This window comes from Zymoseptoria tritici, chromosome 2, assembly GCF_000219625.1.
Source record: "Zymoseptoria tritici IPO323 chromosome 2, whole genome shotgun sequence".
Taxonomy (NCBI): Eukaryota; Fungi; Ascomycota; class Dothideomycetes; order Mycosphaerellales; family Mycosphaerellaceae; genus Zymoseptoria; species Zymoseptoria tritici.
The window spans coordinates 2,432,330-2,446,983 of record NC_018217.1 but is presented as its reverse complement, the minus strand read 5'-3'; the positions used below and the strand labels follow the sequence as shown (position 1 = coordinate 2,446,983).

General features: G+C 54.5%; 6 protein-coding genes across 6 annotated transcripts; 3 read left to right on the top strand and 3 right to left on the bottom strand.

The window, feature by feature from the left end:
- Window positions 1–208: 208 nt before the first annotated feature.
- Window positions 209–1,714, top strand: MYCGRDRAFT_37123 (uncharacterized protein; the record flags this gene model as incomplete). The annotated part of the gene is made up of 1 exon (XM_003855390.1): window positions 209–1,714. One exon carries the CDS (start codon window positions 209–211, stop codon window positions 1,712–1,714), a length of 1,506 nt encoding a protein of 501 aa, XP_003855438.1.
- A 345-nt stretch (window positions 1,715–2,059) lies between these two features.
- MYCGRDRAFT_55599 (uncharacterized protein) lies at window positions 2,060–3,376 on the bottom strand (the record flags this gene model as incomplete). Its single annotated transcript, XM_003855000.1, has 2 exons — window positions 2,060–2,920; window positions 2,984–3,376. 2 exons carry the CDS (start codon window positions 3,224–3,226, stop codon window positions 2,342–2,344), a joined length of 822 nt encoding a protein of 273 aa, XP_003855048.1.
- A 969-nt stretch (window positions 3,377–4,345) lies between these two features.
- MYCGRDRAFT_108173 (uncharacterized protein) lies at window positions 4,346–7,555 on the top strand (the record flags this gene model as incomplete). Its single annotated transcript, XM_003855391.1, has 1 exon — window positions 4,346–7,555. The coding sequence occupies one exon, from the start codon at window positions 4,346–4,348 to the stop codon at window positions 7,553–7,555; it is 3,210 nt and encodes a 1,069-aa protein (XP_003855439.1).
- Window positions 7,556–8,063: 508 nt separating this feature from the next.
- Window positions 8,064–10,499, bottom strand: MYCGRDRAFT_84730 (uncharacterized protein; the record flags this gene model as incomplete). The annotated part of the gene is made up of 3 exons (XM_003854999.1): window positions 8,064–8,490; window positions 8,872–10,334; window positions 10,389–10,499. The coding sequence occupies 3 exons, from the start codon at window positions 10,497–10,499 to the stop codon at window positions 8,064–8,066; spliced, it is 2,001 nt and encodes a 666-aa protein (XP_003855047.1).
- Window positions 10,500–10,937: 438 nt separating this feature from the next.
- On the top strand, window positions 10,938–12,116 carry MYCGRDRAFT_108172 (uncharacterized protein; the record flags this gene model as incomplete). Its single annotated transcript, XM_003855392.1, has 2 exons — window positions 10,938–11,666; window positions 11,725–12,116. The coding sequence occupies 2 exons, from the start codon at window positions 11,147–11,149 to the stop codon at window positions 12,114–12,116; spliced, it is 912 nt and encodes a 303-aa protein (XP_003855440.1).
- A 1,351-nt stretch (window positions 12,117–13,467) lies between these two features.
- Window positions 13,468–14,370, bottom strand: MYCGRDRAFT_37166 (uncharacterized protein; the record flags this gene model as incomplete). Its single annotated transcript, XM_003854998.1, has 2 exons — window positions 13,468–13,851; window positions 13,906–14,370. Coding segments are annotated over 2 exons (849 nt in total), but the record flags the coding sequence as incomplete, so codon positions are not given.
- Window positions 14,371–14,654: the final 284 nt, after the last annotated feature.

The window sequence follows — 14,654 nt, the reverse complement described above, 5'->3', positions numbered from 1 at the left end:
CAGGTTTAGATATGCCGAGTCGCAGCTTATATGCTATTTAGCTCGAAGTTGAAAATAAGTGAATCCGCCTAAATGTCACTATAGGCCGCGATCCGCACCGGACTTCGGACCGCTTATCACCGATACGAGATAGGATTTGAGAAAAGTTGCCAGACCTCCGCCAAATTGACCTTCTATTCACTCGTCAAGACATCACAAGTCCACCGACATGCCGAAGGCCACGAGATCCAACTCAATTGCTCGCCAAGAGCGTAGGCATAATCCTCTCAGCGAAGAGTACTCACCAACAGCGCCACTGAAGCAAAAGAACAGCAAAAAGCGAAAGACGACCCACGGAGAAGATGGACAGGATGGGTTCGTGGATAGCAAAGCGTCGCGGCGCATTCTAGATCTTGGACAAGACTTGGCAGCGGAAGATGAAGCAGAACAACAGGCAAAGCGCCCAGCTGTCGCAAACCCAGCTTTCGCGTTCGAAAGTCGTTTTGGCGAGCTAAGTGACGATGAGGAAGGAGGCGCAGAAGTCGGCGAATACGACGATGAGGAGGCATGGGGCTCGGAAGAGGAGGTGGAAGAGATTGAGGTGGACCCGAATGATCTGGAAATGTTCAACAAATTCAATCCATCCTTTGATCCATCCACATTGCTCGACCCGAAGAACGACACACCCGACGACGAAGCACAAGGACCCGGCACAAATCTAGCAGACCTGATCCTCGAGAAGATTGCCGCACACGAAGCACGAGGAGGAGCAGCGGACGACAACATCCCACATCACGTTCAAGGTGGCGGTGATCCCAACGATGCCGTCGAGCTTCCCGCCAAAGTCGTTGAAGTCTATACCCAAGTCGGCCTGCTCCTCTCCCGCTACAAGAGCGGCAAACTCCCCAAACCTTTCAAAATCCTCCCCTCACTGCCACAATGGGACATCCTCGTCTCCATCACCCGACCCGACAGCTGGACTCCCAACGCCGTCTACGAAGCCACGAAAATCTTCACCTCATCCCGACCGGCTGTGGCGCAGGCCTTCTGCAACGACATTCTACTACCGATGGTGAGAGAGGACATCCGCGAGACGAAGAAGCTGAACGTCCATCTCTACAAAGCGATGAAGAAAGCGCTGTACAAACCCGCCGCCTTCTTCCGGGGCTTCCTCTTTCCCCTCACCGGCTCAGGGACTTGCACATTGCGTGAAGCACAGATCATCGGCTCCGTACTGGCTCGCGTCTCTATTCCAGTTCTGCACTCCGCTACGGCTCTCTACCGACTCTGCGAAATCGCGGCCGAGCAAATGATGCACGACGTCGAGTCAGCCGGCGCCTGCAACATTTTCATCCGCACGCTGCTAGAGAAGAAATACGCCCTCCCATTCCGCGTGGTAGACGCATTGGTCTTCCACTTCTTGCGATTCCGCGCGGTGCAACCGGGTGAGGATGTGAACATGGACAACGGCAATGGCGTGTTCGCGGGCAAGAACGGGAAGGGAGATCCGAAGTTGCCGGTGTTGTGGCATCAGAGCTTGCTTGCTTTCGCGCAGAGGTATAAGAATGAGATTACGGAGGATCAGAGAGAGGCGTTGTTGGATTTGCTGCTGGTAAAAGGGCACAAGCAGATTGGACCGGAGGTGAGGAGGGAGTTGTTGGAGGGCAGGGGTAGAGGTGTGGTTGTCGAGCCGGAGAGGGCGGATGGTGGTGATGATACTATGATGGATGTTTGATGAGGATCAACCAAGGGTCGGATTTTTGTGTGGATGCTATAGCTATCCTACGGGAAGTGCAGAGTGGCCTGAATAGATTGATCAACAACCAACCCAAGCATTCACATCTGTATCGGCTCAACCCATCTCTTGCTCTTCAGATTTGTGTATTCCGTCTTCTCAGGTGATCAGACCATGATCAAGGTAAGCATCGAGCAAAGCTCGGATATCATGTGGCGCAAATCTCGTCTCCCATATATTAATGCTGCGTCTTGGCACATGTCGGCGAGATATTAGTGTTGCGACTCGGCACAAGTAATCAATAGCACGAGCCTGGAGGCAAACCGTCCCAGCCGTCTCAGCCCAGGCTATGCGGCCGTCAGCATGACTCCAGCCAGACGTCTGATGTGATCGTGGATTCATGTCCCGAAGGCGGCCTGCGTGCCTAGACTCTGCTCGAGTAGGTCGAGTGGGGTGCTACAGCTGGGAAAAGCATCCAGTATCCATCCACGTATTCGGGAGTGTGATTCGGGCATCCTGGAATTGCTCGTACACACCTCAGAGGCGGATCACTGATCCTAGGCGATCGCACAAAACCGTACGGAGGGCTCGAAGTGAGTTCTTCACACATTTCTGGTCGCCCCGTCTTCAATCCTGAGCCTGAGGTAACATGCGAATACACCCATGACACAGCCGACTCTTCTCCGGTGCCCTGTCCTGCAATGGCGTACAACACAGTTCGCACTGCTCCGCCTGCTCAATCGCCTTCACCGGAAGTTTGCCCGTCGTGCGAACCACGTTCGCGACAATGGAAGGGTAGTCCTGCTCCACTGACTCAAAGTACTGTTCTACCAGATCGTCAATGGTGGTATTCTTTGTGCTGACAATCGGCTTGGTGTCGACGGTCGAGAAGCGAGCATCGAACGGCGGGTCGGCGAATTCGACGTAGGATTTGAGTTCTTTGTTCAGCAGTTCGCGGAGAGGGTGGTAGAAGGGTATGCCGTGCAGGGAGTCGCCATCGGCCACGATCCAGGGGAGAGAGATGCCGCGCCCCTTTGCGGTCTCGGAGATGGTGCGTTCGGCGAGTTTGGTGGCGCTGTGGTCCCATATTACGGCGTCGCAGGCGTGAGACTTGGCGAAGGAGATGGTGAGGCGCTGCTTCAGGGTTTGTTCGATGTCCTGGCGGGATGTGGCGGATGGCGCTTTGAGAAGAAGGGAGCGAAGAGACTGTTCTGGGTCATCCGCCCTGATCTCGAGATTGGAGGAGTCCGCAAATAGGCTTCTTACTACATCGTCCGATGCCAATGCTTCCGAAAGTCGTACCGTATGGTAGTCGTGCTGCGGGTATCGCGCTTTCAAGTCGTCGAAGGGCGCCTCGTCGTCTTCATTTGCGGAGTTGCCGCCGAGTATGTGCAGAACGCATAGTTTGAATCCAGTTCGGCCGGTCTTCTCGGTCTGGCCTTGCAAGTGCTGGCTCAGGACATGGAGCAGCGTGACCGAGCTTGCGGTGTAGGACAAAGGTAACAGGACCATGCGCTCATTGCCCGGCTCGGAATGTCGTACTCGGAAGCTCTCCAATCGCTTTACGACTTTGGTTTGAACATATTTCGAAAAGCAGGACTTGCAGACCGGCTCCGTCCTAACCACGATGGCGGGTTCGACTTCTTGACATCGCCGGCATAGAGCGGTATCGATGGGCTCGTCGGGCAGTCGTCTTCCAGGCATGTTGTCGATGACAAGGTTGACAAAATCCAACCAGGTGACGATGGGACGTGTATTCGTGCAAGAATGCTAGGAGGCAGCTCCGAGAACAAGGAAGATCCTCGGGAAGCAGGGCAGACCTGGGGATCTGGACTGATCAACCAACCATGCACGTGTTCTTGAAAAGCCAAACTTTGAACGAACCAGGGCGGGTGGAACGATGCCTCGTAGCTTGATGAACCACCACTGTATGGGTCAGGTTCGCAACTGTACATGAGGCGACGATACAAGTACTTCGTACGACCATCGATAGCAAGTCAATATACCTACATGCCTTGGCGCAGGTACATTTTTCATCGGAGAAAGACGCCGTGCCAAGGAGTCTGGAGGAGCATGCGGGGCTATCGGCATCAACGTTCAACGATCGACTTCACGATCCGTCGCAAAGCCAAAGAGGCCAAACATGAGGTGAGATTCTAGTCGGACAGAGTGGTATGGGAGGACAAGCTGCTCGATCAAATGAAGACCGTCTCTCGCTCTGCAAGCCTTGGTGGTAGTCGCAATGGACTCGCGCCGATAGCCAGACCCGACAAAATATACACTTCACCGACTGACGTACATTTCTTCCGGCATCTCTCTTGGCAGTCTCTTGTCCATCTCTGCCGTTGTCTTGTTCTTCTTGTCGACTCTTCCATCCTCCTCCTCGCCGAGCAACGACCGCCCTCTTCCACCGCTATCCTCATTCACCACGGCGCCGATTCGGGCATTGGGAGCGGCGACTGGGCGCGACCACACTCCGCATGCGCGTACACGAGACGACACTCTCACCTTCGCTTCGAAAACACAACACCGCGCCGATTCGCCTCTTGAAAGTCTGGGCGCGAACAAGAGAAAGAGCCAAGTTCAAGGACATGCAGTAAACAAGGAATCAGGATTCCACAATACGCAAACATGGCGTGGGAGCAACTCTCCATCAACAAGCCGCACTTGGTGTACCTCATCCTGGGCGGCTTCACCAGCCTGTTCATGCTGTGCTCCTCTGTGATCAAGGAGCGCCTCTACATCGGCGAGGCTACGGTCGCCACGCTTTGTGGAATCATCTTCGGTCCACACGCTGCGAACCTCATTGATCCGCGCTCTTGGGGCAATGTCGATCAGATCACGTTGGAATTTTCGCGCATTGTCCTGGTCGTACAATGTTTCGCCGTTGGAGTCGAATTGCCAAAGGCGTACATGGAGAGGCATTGGAGGTCGATTGTGTTCCTCCTGATACCCGTCATGACCTTCGGCTGGCTCATCACCAGTCTCTTCATCTGGGGTCTCATGACGCCACATCTGAACTGGTTGGAGAGTCTGACTGTCGCTGCCTGTGTCACGGCGACCGATCCAGTCCTGGCATCCTCCGTGGTTGGAAAAGGCAAGTTCGCGAAACGCGTTCCCAAGCATTTACGTGATCTCTTGTCAGCAGAGTCCGGCTGCAACGACGGCATGGCCTTTCCTTTCATCTATCTTGGTCTTTACCTCCTTCACTATCGACCGGATGCGTCGAAAGTGTTCTACCACTGGTTCTGCTTCACAGTCTTGTACGAGTGCGTCTTTGGCGCCTTTTACGGAGTTGTTGTGGGATATGCGGCCAGACGCGCTATTCGTTACGCTGACGAGAAGAACCTCATCGATCGAGAGTCCTTCTTGGTGTTCTATTTCGTCCTGGCACTATTCTGTGCAGGCTCTGGTGCTTTGCTGGGACTAGACGATCTGCTTGTCGGATTTGCTTGCGGAGTCGGATTCAGTAACGACGGGTGGTTTACGGAGAAGACTGAAGAATCCCACGTGTCGAACGTTATCGACTTGCTCATCAACTTGGCATTCTTCGTCTATTTCGGAGCGATCATCCCATGGGAGCAGTTCAACTCGGGACGTCTGGGACTGGATGTCTGGAAACTGGTTGTAATAGCGCTGCTGGTGCTGTTCTTCCGTCGGATCCCCATCATGTTAGCGCTCAAGCCGATCATTCCCGATATCAAGACCTGGCGAGAGGCCCTCTTCGCCGGCCACTTCGGACCTATAGGTGTCGGTGCCATCTTCGTTGCCATTTTGGCTCGAGCCGAGCTGGAGACCGACTCGACTACTCCTTTGCGAGCTTTGCCGCCAGAGTCCACCGAAGAGTACAACGTCATTTACCTCATCTGGCCGATTACTACGTTCCTGGTCATCACTTCAATCGTTGTCCACGGATCTTCCATCGCCGTCTTCACGCTCGGCAAGCACATCAACACCTTGACCTTGACCATGAGTTACACCCAGGCACCCGATCAGCCTTCGTGGATGGAGCGACTCCCAAGGATACAATCGCGATCCAAGAGTCAGATGTCGGCTTCCAGCTTCGACGAGAAGAGTGGTCCGGGCATGTTGCCAATCGGTGCACCTGGCACCTTCTTGCGACGACAAAAGGAAGAGGACAATCCCAGTCGCAACCCGAGCCGCGCTTCTTCAAGACATCGGTCGAGAGGAAGCAAGAGTAAGAGTTGGGACTATGGCATCGGGCCCGGTGGTCCAGTTAGCCAGTCCGCCATCGCGCCTTCGCGCAGACAAGAAAGCCCTGATCATCGTAACAGCCGAAGTGATTCAGACACTCTTGCGATGAAAAATGATCCTCCTTCTGACAGCACGGAGAACAAGAATTTTACTCCGGAGAACGAGCGTAATGTTCCAGAGCACATCAACCCGGATGAGGTCGGTGAGATTTATGAAGAGGGTCATCAGACTGTGTATGAGGACGAAGATGGAAACGTCCTGGCAGTGGAGAATAGTAAAGGGCAGTCTGGCGACAAGCATCGAAGCAGCGCAGAGATGCGCGAAGCTAGAAGACTTATGCATGAGGAGGGCGCTGACGCCCATCATGGAGTGGCGCCGCACCCGCATGAGATGCTTCCGGACAATAAAGCGGCTGCCGACACTGAAGCAACGACCGAGACCAAGATGCCTGAGCGCCCAGCCAAGAATTGGCGGAACGGCTTGAACAAGGTCGGAACCATGACTGGGCTCCGCAAGAAGGCTGGTGACTCGAAAGCAGAGGCGAAGCCGGAGAAACCGAAGCAGGCCAGCGGTCCGGCTCGAGCTTATCAATACGGTAACACCATTATTGTCGAAGACGAGGACGGAGAGGTCATCAAAAAGTACGATATTCCGGCACCGGAAAGGAAACAGTCGACCACACAGGATCCCGAAAAGTCCAAGCAACGCCTCGGGCAGATGAGCAAGATGCTGGGACTTGGTGGCAATACATCTGGACAAGCTGCGAATGCAGGACAGTCTGCTGACGGCAACGGCAAGAAGGGCGATGGCAATGCGGGTGACGATGACGACGAACGCATCCGTTTCACCATGACGACAGGTGGCCGGCGCATGAGCAAAGCGCAATTCATCAACGAGATCCGAGGCATGGACCCGAAGTCGAGAGTAGAAGCGGTAGAAGACAGCAACGCTCCGGAAGAGGTCAAGCAGGAGGCACGTAAAGACTACCGCGAGCAAACACAAGCAGGCATGAAGTCTCGCGCTCCATCGTCTACCGCCGTACCGAAGACGAGCCGTCCAAAGCCATCAAGAGAAGACACCGCACCCGATGATGAGCAAGGCACGGCCGCTGTTCGCCAGTCATCAACCAGCGACTCAAAAGACCTCAAGCTTGTCGACTCCGATGACCGCGAAGTCCCTTTCCACGATGTAACCACCGACCTTCGCTCCCGTCGAGGCCGCGAAGGAAGCGAGACCGCCGCTGAGCGTCGCCGTCGCGTCGCCCTCGAGCGCGCACAGGAAGACGAAGACTCCGAAGACGACGGTACTGCTCGTATTCCACCTCGCCGTGCTGGTCCTTCAAGAGCAGGATCGTCGCAGCCTGCAGCCAACGACCGCAGCGCTAGCAATGACGCCGGCGAAACAGCCGCCGAGCGAAGGAGACGAGAAGGCGCGCTGGGGATCCACCAAGAGGAGGACGAGTCGGATAGCGAAGACGATAATCAAGCGAGGACACCGCCGAGTAAAATTCGTTTTGCGGATCAGCCCGGCGGGCAGGCTTCGGGATCGCAGACGCCGACGGAGGGTACTGGCCAGCCGAGACAGAGGCAGAGTGTGTTGAAGTGGGGCACGAATGTCGGACGGTAGTTGATATGAGGGATCGCGTGTGGTTGGATGGTGTGTTGATTCCATGCATACATTGTAGCGTTTCGTCGATTTTTGGGGCCAAAGGGGGCATGTATATACATTTACGTCGGAGCGGATGATTGAAATAGAGGATCAACGACGATCGCATAATGCTTCGCTTGAGGACAAGTGACTGGTGAGAATTCACCGTTGTCAATAAAATATGCTCATTTGAATTCGTCCTGGTCATAAGTAAACCTTGGGATCGTGGTCGTGAACACTCCTGATCGTAGTAGTATACACGCTTTCCATCCAGCACAGCTCTCACTTCTGTTGAAGCGTCATCGAGACACTTCACAAGAAGTGAACGTACAAGCAAATCCGGTATTCAACCCAAAACTCCACGCACTCATGAGAAGGATGACCATGCTGTTGGCCATCCGCTAAACGCCCGCATCCAAAGAAAGAGGACTCTCGTCCATTCAGCTTTTTCAATCATGAATCACATCCTCCTCAATTCACCTCTCATTCAAAACGTCTCCCCGACCTCTCCGTCATCCGTCCAATTCGCCTCGCTTCCATCAACCACATACCTCCCATTCCCTTGGCCCTCTTCGACAATAGCCTGTTCCCGCACCCTCTTCACCATTCCCAGCCCTCCACTCGCCGTCCCGGGTCTCTTCTGAGGACCACCCTGGCCGACACGCATCACACTCTGCTGCGCCTGCTGTTTGGCATAGTACGCGTGGTCGGCGTCCGCTTCGTCGACATCCGAGTTGTCTGTGTAGGTTTCCCAATTCTCGCTACCTGCTGCAGCAGATCCGCTCATGATGGAGGAGGTGTTACTCGTCTGTCGAGAGTAGGCGGGTGCGGTGGGATAGCCGGCGCGGGACATGGGTCGGGAAGAAGAGTGGGATGAGAAGGATGATGCGGTGGTGCGTGGGTTGGAGGCGTGGCTATGGGAGGACATCGAGGATGCGAAGCCGCCGTTTGTTCGATATCGTGGGTCTTCGTAGGGGTCTTCGGGTGCGATGTGGCGTAGGACGCTGCCGGGACGGTCGAGGTCGAGAGAATTGTTCGTCTTCACGCTGTTGGAACGGGTTGGCGTTGGCGGGAGGAAGAGGTCTTTCATTTTCGGCGGTGGAGGTGCCATCTGGCCGCCGCGGAGGGTGCGTTGAAGGTCATCGTGAGAGGCGGCGAGTTTGGGATGATTGGTACGGCGCTCGGGCGAGTTATTGCCGTCTTTGAGGGCGCTCATCGGGAGGCGTGTTGATGAGCCAGGGATCTTGGAAGGGCTCCTTGTTGATTGTCCCATGACGGATTGCGATAATTGCGACATGCTTGAGTGGGAGAAAAGACTGCGGTTCCCGGTCGGTGTCTTGCTCCTGGTTGGGTTACCTCCACGCATGGTCTGCGCTCTGGGTTGAGATTGTGGTTGGGCTGCACCTCGTCCTGCGCTCTTGGGTCGTGGGGCGCTTGTTGAGCCCATGGCATTTGGCGTCTTGCTTCGTGGTGGAGGCGCCTTTGCTTGTGCGGCATCCAGCTCGTCGATGTAGCGTTGACCGTGAACGCAGAATGGACGACCGTACTCGTCCTCCCACGCCTCGAGGGTCTGTCTTAGCTCGGCCTCCACCTTGGGCAGGTCCTTCGCGATACGCTTCCGCATCTTCTCTTCGCGCAGCAGTTTGCCAGGATCACGCTTCTCGCCCTTTTGACCCTTTTGCATGAGACGCGACGCATCGTGGCTGCTCTTCTCCAGATCCTCGCGGTCTTTGATCAGACTTCGGTGCTTGTCCACAGCGGCAATGATCGGAGCGCGCTGTGCAGCGAGAGCCTCTAGACGTGCAATCTCGTTCTCGTGGGCAGAAAGCAGTGCGTCGGAATAGACATCAGAAAAGGCAGGCGTGAAGTCGAGCATCTCCTCCTCTGAGAAGTAAAGACCGTCCCATAATTCTTGCAGCTTGAATCGTGCATCCTCGACGAAAATGTGTAGATTTTGGCGCTTCAGCTCATTCAGTCGTGAGAGCTCATCTTCAAACTCGTTGATCTGTCGCACACCACATCCGCGGTTGGCAGCCAAGAACTGCTTGCGCTCGCTCTCATCCACTCCCAGACGGTCCCAAAGACCATCAACAGTGGTGCGCAACTCTTTCAATTTCTTCTCACGCTGTTGTTTCTCAGCGATCAGTTTGTCATGTTTCGCAGCTAAGCGCTTCATGTCATCCTGATGTAGTCCAAGCTGCTCAGGCGAGTCCCGTGCGAATTGGACGATCTGACTGTCCACCTGTGCTTGAGGAGTGCCAAGTTCCGACCACAAGCTGATGATGGCCTCGGCGTATTGTGACACGGCGGCAATGCGCTTGTTATACTCGTCGTAGATTCGTGTAAACTCATTGTCGAGTTTGGAGACATATGTCGGGGAGAGATCGAATGTGGATGGGACTTCGCCGTTGGCGGAGGTAGGTGGGAGCTTGACCTTGACGAACGAAGGTTCAAGATGAGATGCGTAGGACTGCAGAGCCTCAACGAGCTTCTTGACCTGCTCATAGCGTTCGCGATGGAGCTTTGCGATTGTGTGGTGTTTCTCCTTGAGTCTCTTTATGCAGTGCATCAATGGGAATGTGACCTTCAAGCCATCTTTCTCCGCTTCGTAATCATCCTTTGGGCGGCTGTCGTCCAGCGAGCGTTCCATTTGACGGATCGTCTTGATCAGGCGCTGGGCCTCTTCGGTCAAGTCATGTTTCTCTTTTGCGACCAGATTGAGCTGGTTGTGGAGTGTTTCGGAGAGAGCGGAGAAGAGCTACAGTAAGGTCAGTGATGTTCTCTGTCCAACCTCAGAGAGATTACAACATACCTCAGACTCTCTAGAGTCGCGCTCATGGCTGGGCACTCCAATCTCATCGAAGAAGCCATGCAAGCGCTCGACGATGGTCGTCACTTGTTGCGACAAGTAGCTGGTGTCCATGATGGTGCGCAAAGCATGTAGCGAATGTCTCTACCAACGGATCATCCAGTGACGCGGGCGAGGAATGTACAAAGTAGCGAGATCGGCCAGGCCGTTTGTTGTTGGCCGGGATTGTTGTTTGTGTACGCGAGGGGATTATGTAGTGAGAGACTGCGCAGGCGAATCGCGCCTTTGTGTCTGTTCGCGACGGAGAGCGCCCTGAGTTGCGAACACTGTCGAAGTGAGAGATGGAGTACTGAAGATGTGAGGTGAACGCTTGGGACCAACCGACGACACGACGGTTGGAGTAGACGGTGATCTGTGTCGGTTCTAGCGTTGTTGACGTTCTCGTATACATAGCAACGCGCGCGTTTCGGCTCAACCTTATTGCAGATAGAGTTAAACTTCAGATCTCGGATCCACATGGCCCTCATCGTCCCGTCTCGTGTGAATCATGGAGGGACCAGATGGAAACATCGCCATGTCCTTCCTCACCATCACCAGATCGGACATCGACATCGCTGGGGACAGGATAATCACACCGCCGACCAGAGCAGGCGCGTGGACGACGGACAAACAGCACAAACCATCATGACCAGCGCACCTGACTCTCCGCTGTCATCGGACGACCCTCATCCTATATAACGCTCTTCTCCAGCGATTCAAGCATGATATTCCATACACCTCCGACGCCTGCTCCTCCGCCTCCAAGAGTCATGGCCGTCCTCGCATCGTCAAATCTCTCCGACGAGATCAACCGGGCAACCAGGAGTCAGCATATCGAACTCAACCGCCTGCTCATTAATCGCCTGTCCCTCGCGCTCCCACCGCACTCCTCCACGCCTTTGCTCTACGGCAAGGGTCTAGTACCTTTTGCGCGAATCTTCCTCTTCTTTGAGATTGAGTGGGAGATCCTCATTCGTCAGGTTCAACAATCAGATGGATATGGAAATGAACATGCGCGCGAAGTGCAGAGATGGCTTGCCAATTTACGCCCAGCCGGGCTTGCGCGGACGGCAAGATTGAAGGATGATCTGAGGGATCTGCGGACGTTGGGAGGAGGAGGGATCTTTGACACAATAGACTTGGGCGAGGACTGGATGAAGAGCATGAGGATGACGATGAGGAGGCAACCGCACGTGCTGGTCGCTTTTGCGTGGGTCTTTTACATGGCGACTTTCTCGGGAGGTGAGACAGACGTTCGGCAGCCGTTGAAACCGTGCGAACGCTAATGCATGATGTACAGGTCGCTGGATCCGACAACAACTCGCCAATAGTGGCGATGAGTTCTGGAAACCAGATACTCCGCATGAAAATGACACCAAAACTCCCAACCTCGAACTCCCCGGCTTCACCTTCCTATCCTTCGACGGCACGCAGGACGGCGAAGACATCAAAGCCGACTTCAAATTCCGCCTCGGCAGCGCCGAATCCCTTCTCACGTTGGAGGAGAAAGACGACATCATCCTCGTCTCTCAACAGCTCTTCGAGCGCTGTACGCTCCTCGTCAGCGAGCTGGACCAGAAGGTGTGGCGGGAGAAGCTTCGGAGCTGGAGCTGGCCGATCGTGAGCTGGATGTCGATGGCGGTGTTGACTCTGGCCTTGCTGAGGTATGTGTGGAGATTTGTCGGTCTGTAGAATGGTTGCTTTCGACTTCGACGAGGGTTTCGTCCGAGATGGATGGGCTGGCGCAGTTCGTCAGTCTCTCGGACTCATAGATATAGAGATGGCTTGTTTGGAGGGCTTGGAGTTCATGACCGAGGAACGATTGCATGAAATGAAGTGAAGATACCCTAGCTTTGCAGCACATTTGTTTTGGGCCTTTTTAGGAAGAGGCATCACGTCCAGAGCGACGGCGGCGGCGCATTTCAAGGATGGCATGGCTGTCAACGATGGCGTTGGTGTGATTATTGAGAACACAGATGTTGGAAGGCGAAACAGTACCTGCTTGGACACAGAAATGTTTAGGGGCCAGATACCTATGAGCGATTTAATCCCACTGTATATCGTCACAGCACGAGACCTTAGATATCCCTCAAAGCATTCTATGCGACTTGGTCGATAAGCGACTGCACGCCATCAACCTCGTGGTGGTGATCGACCCTGTACTTTTGGATATGATCGACATGTGCGGACCTTCCTTTTTCGGATGACGAGCCATGATGCAAAGCTTGGAAATACTGCAGTTTGCATGCACACGGATCGTCAGATTAGCAAAGACTACGAGCATTGAACGAGGAATGATGCACGACGAAGGCTAGCCTCTGGCGAGGTGAGAGGAAGACATTGGTGTGAATGATCGCTTGTTCGAAAAGAACATACCACGGCAACTTCAGTCCGCGCGTCTCAAAGTGTACAGATCCTCGTTCATGTCAGACTACATATTCTTCCGCACTAGAACTCAGAGAGGGTTTCCCCACAGGTACCACTTCTTGCCAGTCCAGTACCAGTATTTACCAAGCCACTTTGTGAAGCGAGAGGGCCCCGGCTTGGCCGTGGGGGCAGGTGGCAGCACCCACTTCTTGCCATCAGACCAGTACCACCAGTTCTTCGAGTAATACACCCATCGAGAACCCTGCTTCGGCGCAGCCGTTGGGGCAGTTGGCCCCTTTGCAGCTGTCGTCGCAGCTGGCCTCTTAGCCACCGTGGTGGCGGACTTCTTGGCTGCCGTGGTGGCTGGTTTCTTAGTCGTGGTCGTGCAAGTCGAGCTGGACTTTGCGCTAGGCTTGACGGTCGCCTTGATTATGGTTGTCGGCTTGGCCGTGGTTTTCAGCGTGCTTGATGTCGACGGCTTGGCTGTCGTGACCATCGTGCTTGGCTTGACTGAAGTCGATGGAGCAGACGCGGCCTTGGAGCTGGTGGTCGAAGTCTTGATGGTGGTCGGCTTGACCTCGTCCTTGTCGTCTCCGTCGTCTGCATCGTTCGGACCGTCCTCTGGCTTGTCGTCGCCATTCGGTTGAGCGATGTCGTCGATGAATGGCTTCTTCAGCAATTGGATGCTTGAAAAGCTTCCACTCTGATCCGTGTAGTTGTATCCATACGCAGGATACCTGTTTTCGATCGTCACCGACTTGATGTACATCGTATACGGACCACCTTCCAGATCGGTGTAGCCACCGGCCCAGTCTCTGGTACCACTGTTGGCAGATGGGTCACCTGCACACCAGATACCAAGCTGGAGCTTGGATGGAGATTGAGGGTATTGGTAGGCGCCCTTGGGCGTTGACTTGCTGGCGAGATGAGTGCGGATGTTCTTGCCATCTACAGCCCACGAGAGTGCAGTCGGCGACCAGTCTATAGTATACTTGTGGAACGTCGATTGCGGCTTAGAGACGGGAAAGTACTCCCCGCGATCATAGTTACCAGTCACGCCCTGATAAAGGTCAGCAATATGACCGGCCATCATAAGACTCGCGATCGAAATTACCTTGCCAAAGTAGTTGTTCTGTCCGATCCCAGCTGCCCACCTCTCTTGTCCGAAGTTGTTGCCAGAGAACTCGTAGTCGATCTCATCAAAGGTGTCAGACATGAGAACGGCAGAACTGATCATAGCGGTTCCATTGGCTACACGCGCTTCGATCGTGACTTTGCCAAACAAGATCATGAAGTCGGTCCAAAGTTGGGGTGCATCGTAGCGCTTGTTGAATGTGAATTCGGCTCCAAGAGGACCGAATTTGAGTTGGGCCCAATTGGAGAGAGTCCATTCAGGAGGGATAGAGGTCACCTTCGTGAAGTCGATGAAATAAGTGCTGTTGGGAAGGCCAGGAGAAGGCGGACACGCGCCCGTGGCATTCTTGGTGGGGTTGCATGGCCAGAATTGGCCATCGTATCGTTGTGCGGCGGTTGAGGCTGCGAGAGAGCCGAGAAGCGCTAGCAGAGCGGAGAAATGCATCGTTGCAGTCTGTGAGACGCTGATGTCGACGGCGAGAGGTGGGCTCTGCCATGAGAGACGCACTTTGATAGAGATACTCGGGGAGACAAAGGGACGTCTTTGATATTACCTTCCATTTCCGGAGAATCCGCATAAAGGCGAACATGAAAGCCAAGGCCAAGTCAATGAGAATCCAGCGTCGCCCATGACTGTGTCTTTGGCTTAGGCCAGCCCAGGCACTTGTGGGAGATCAGCTTGGGAGGAATGGCTTTGCGATGCGGACTGAGGTCACAAAGACAGTGGTA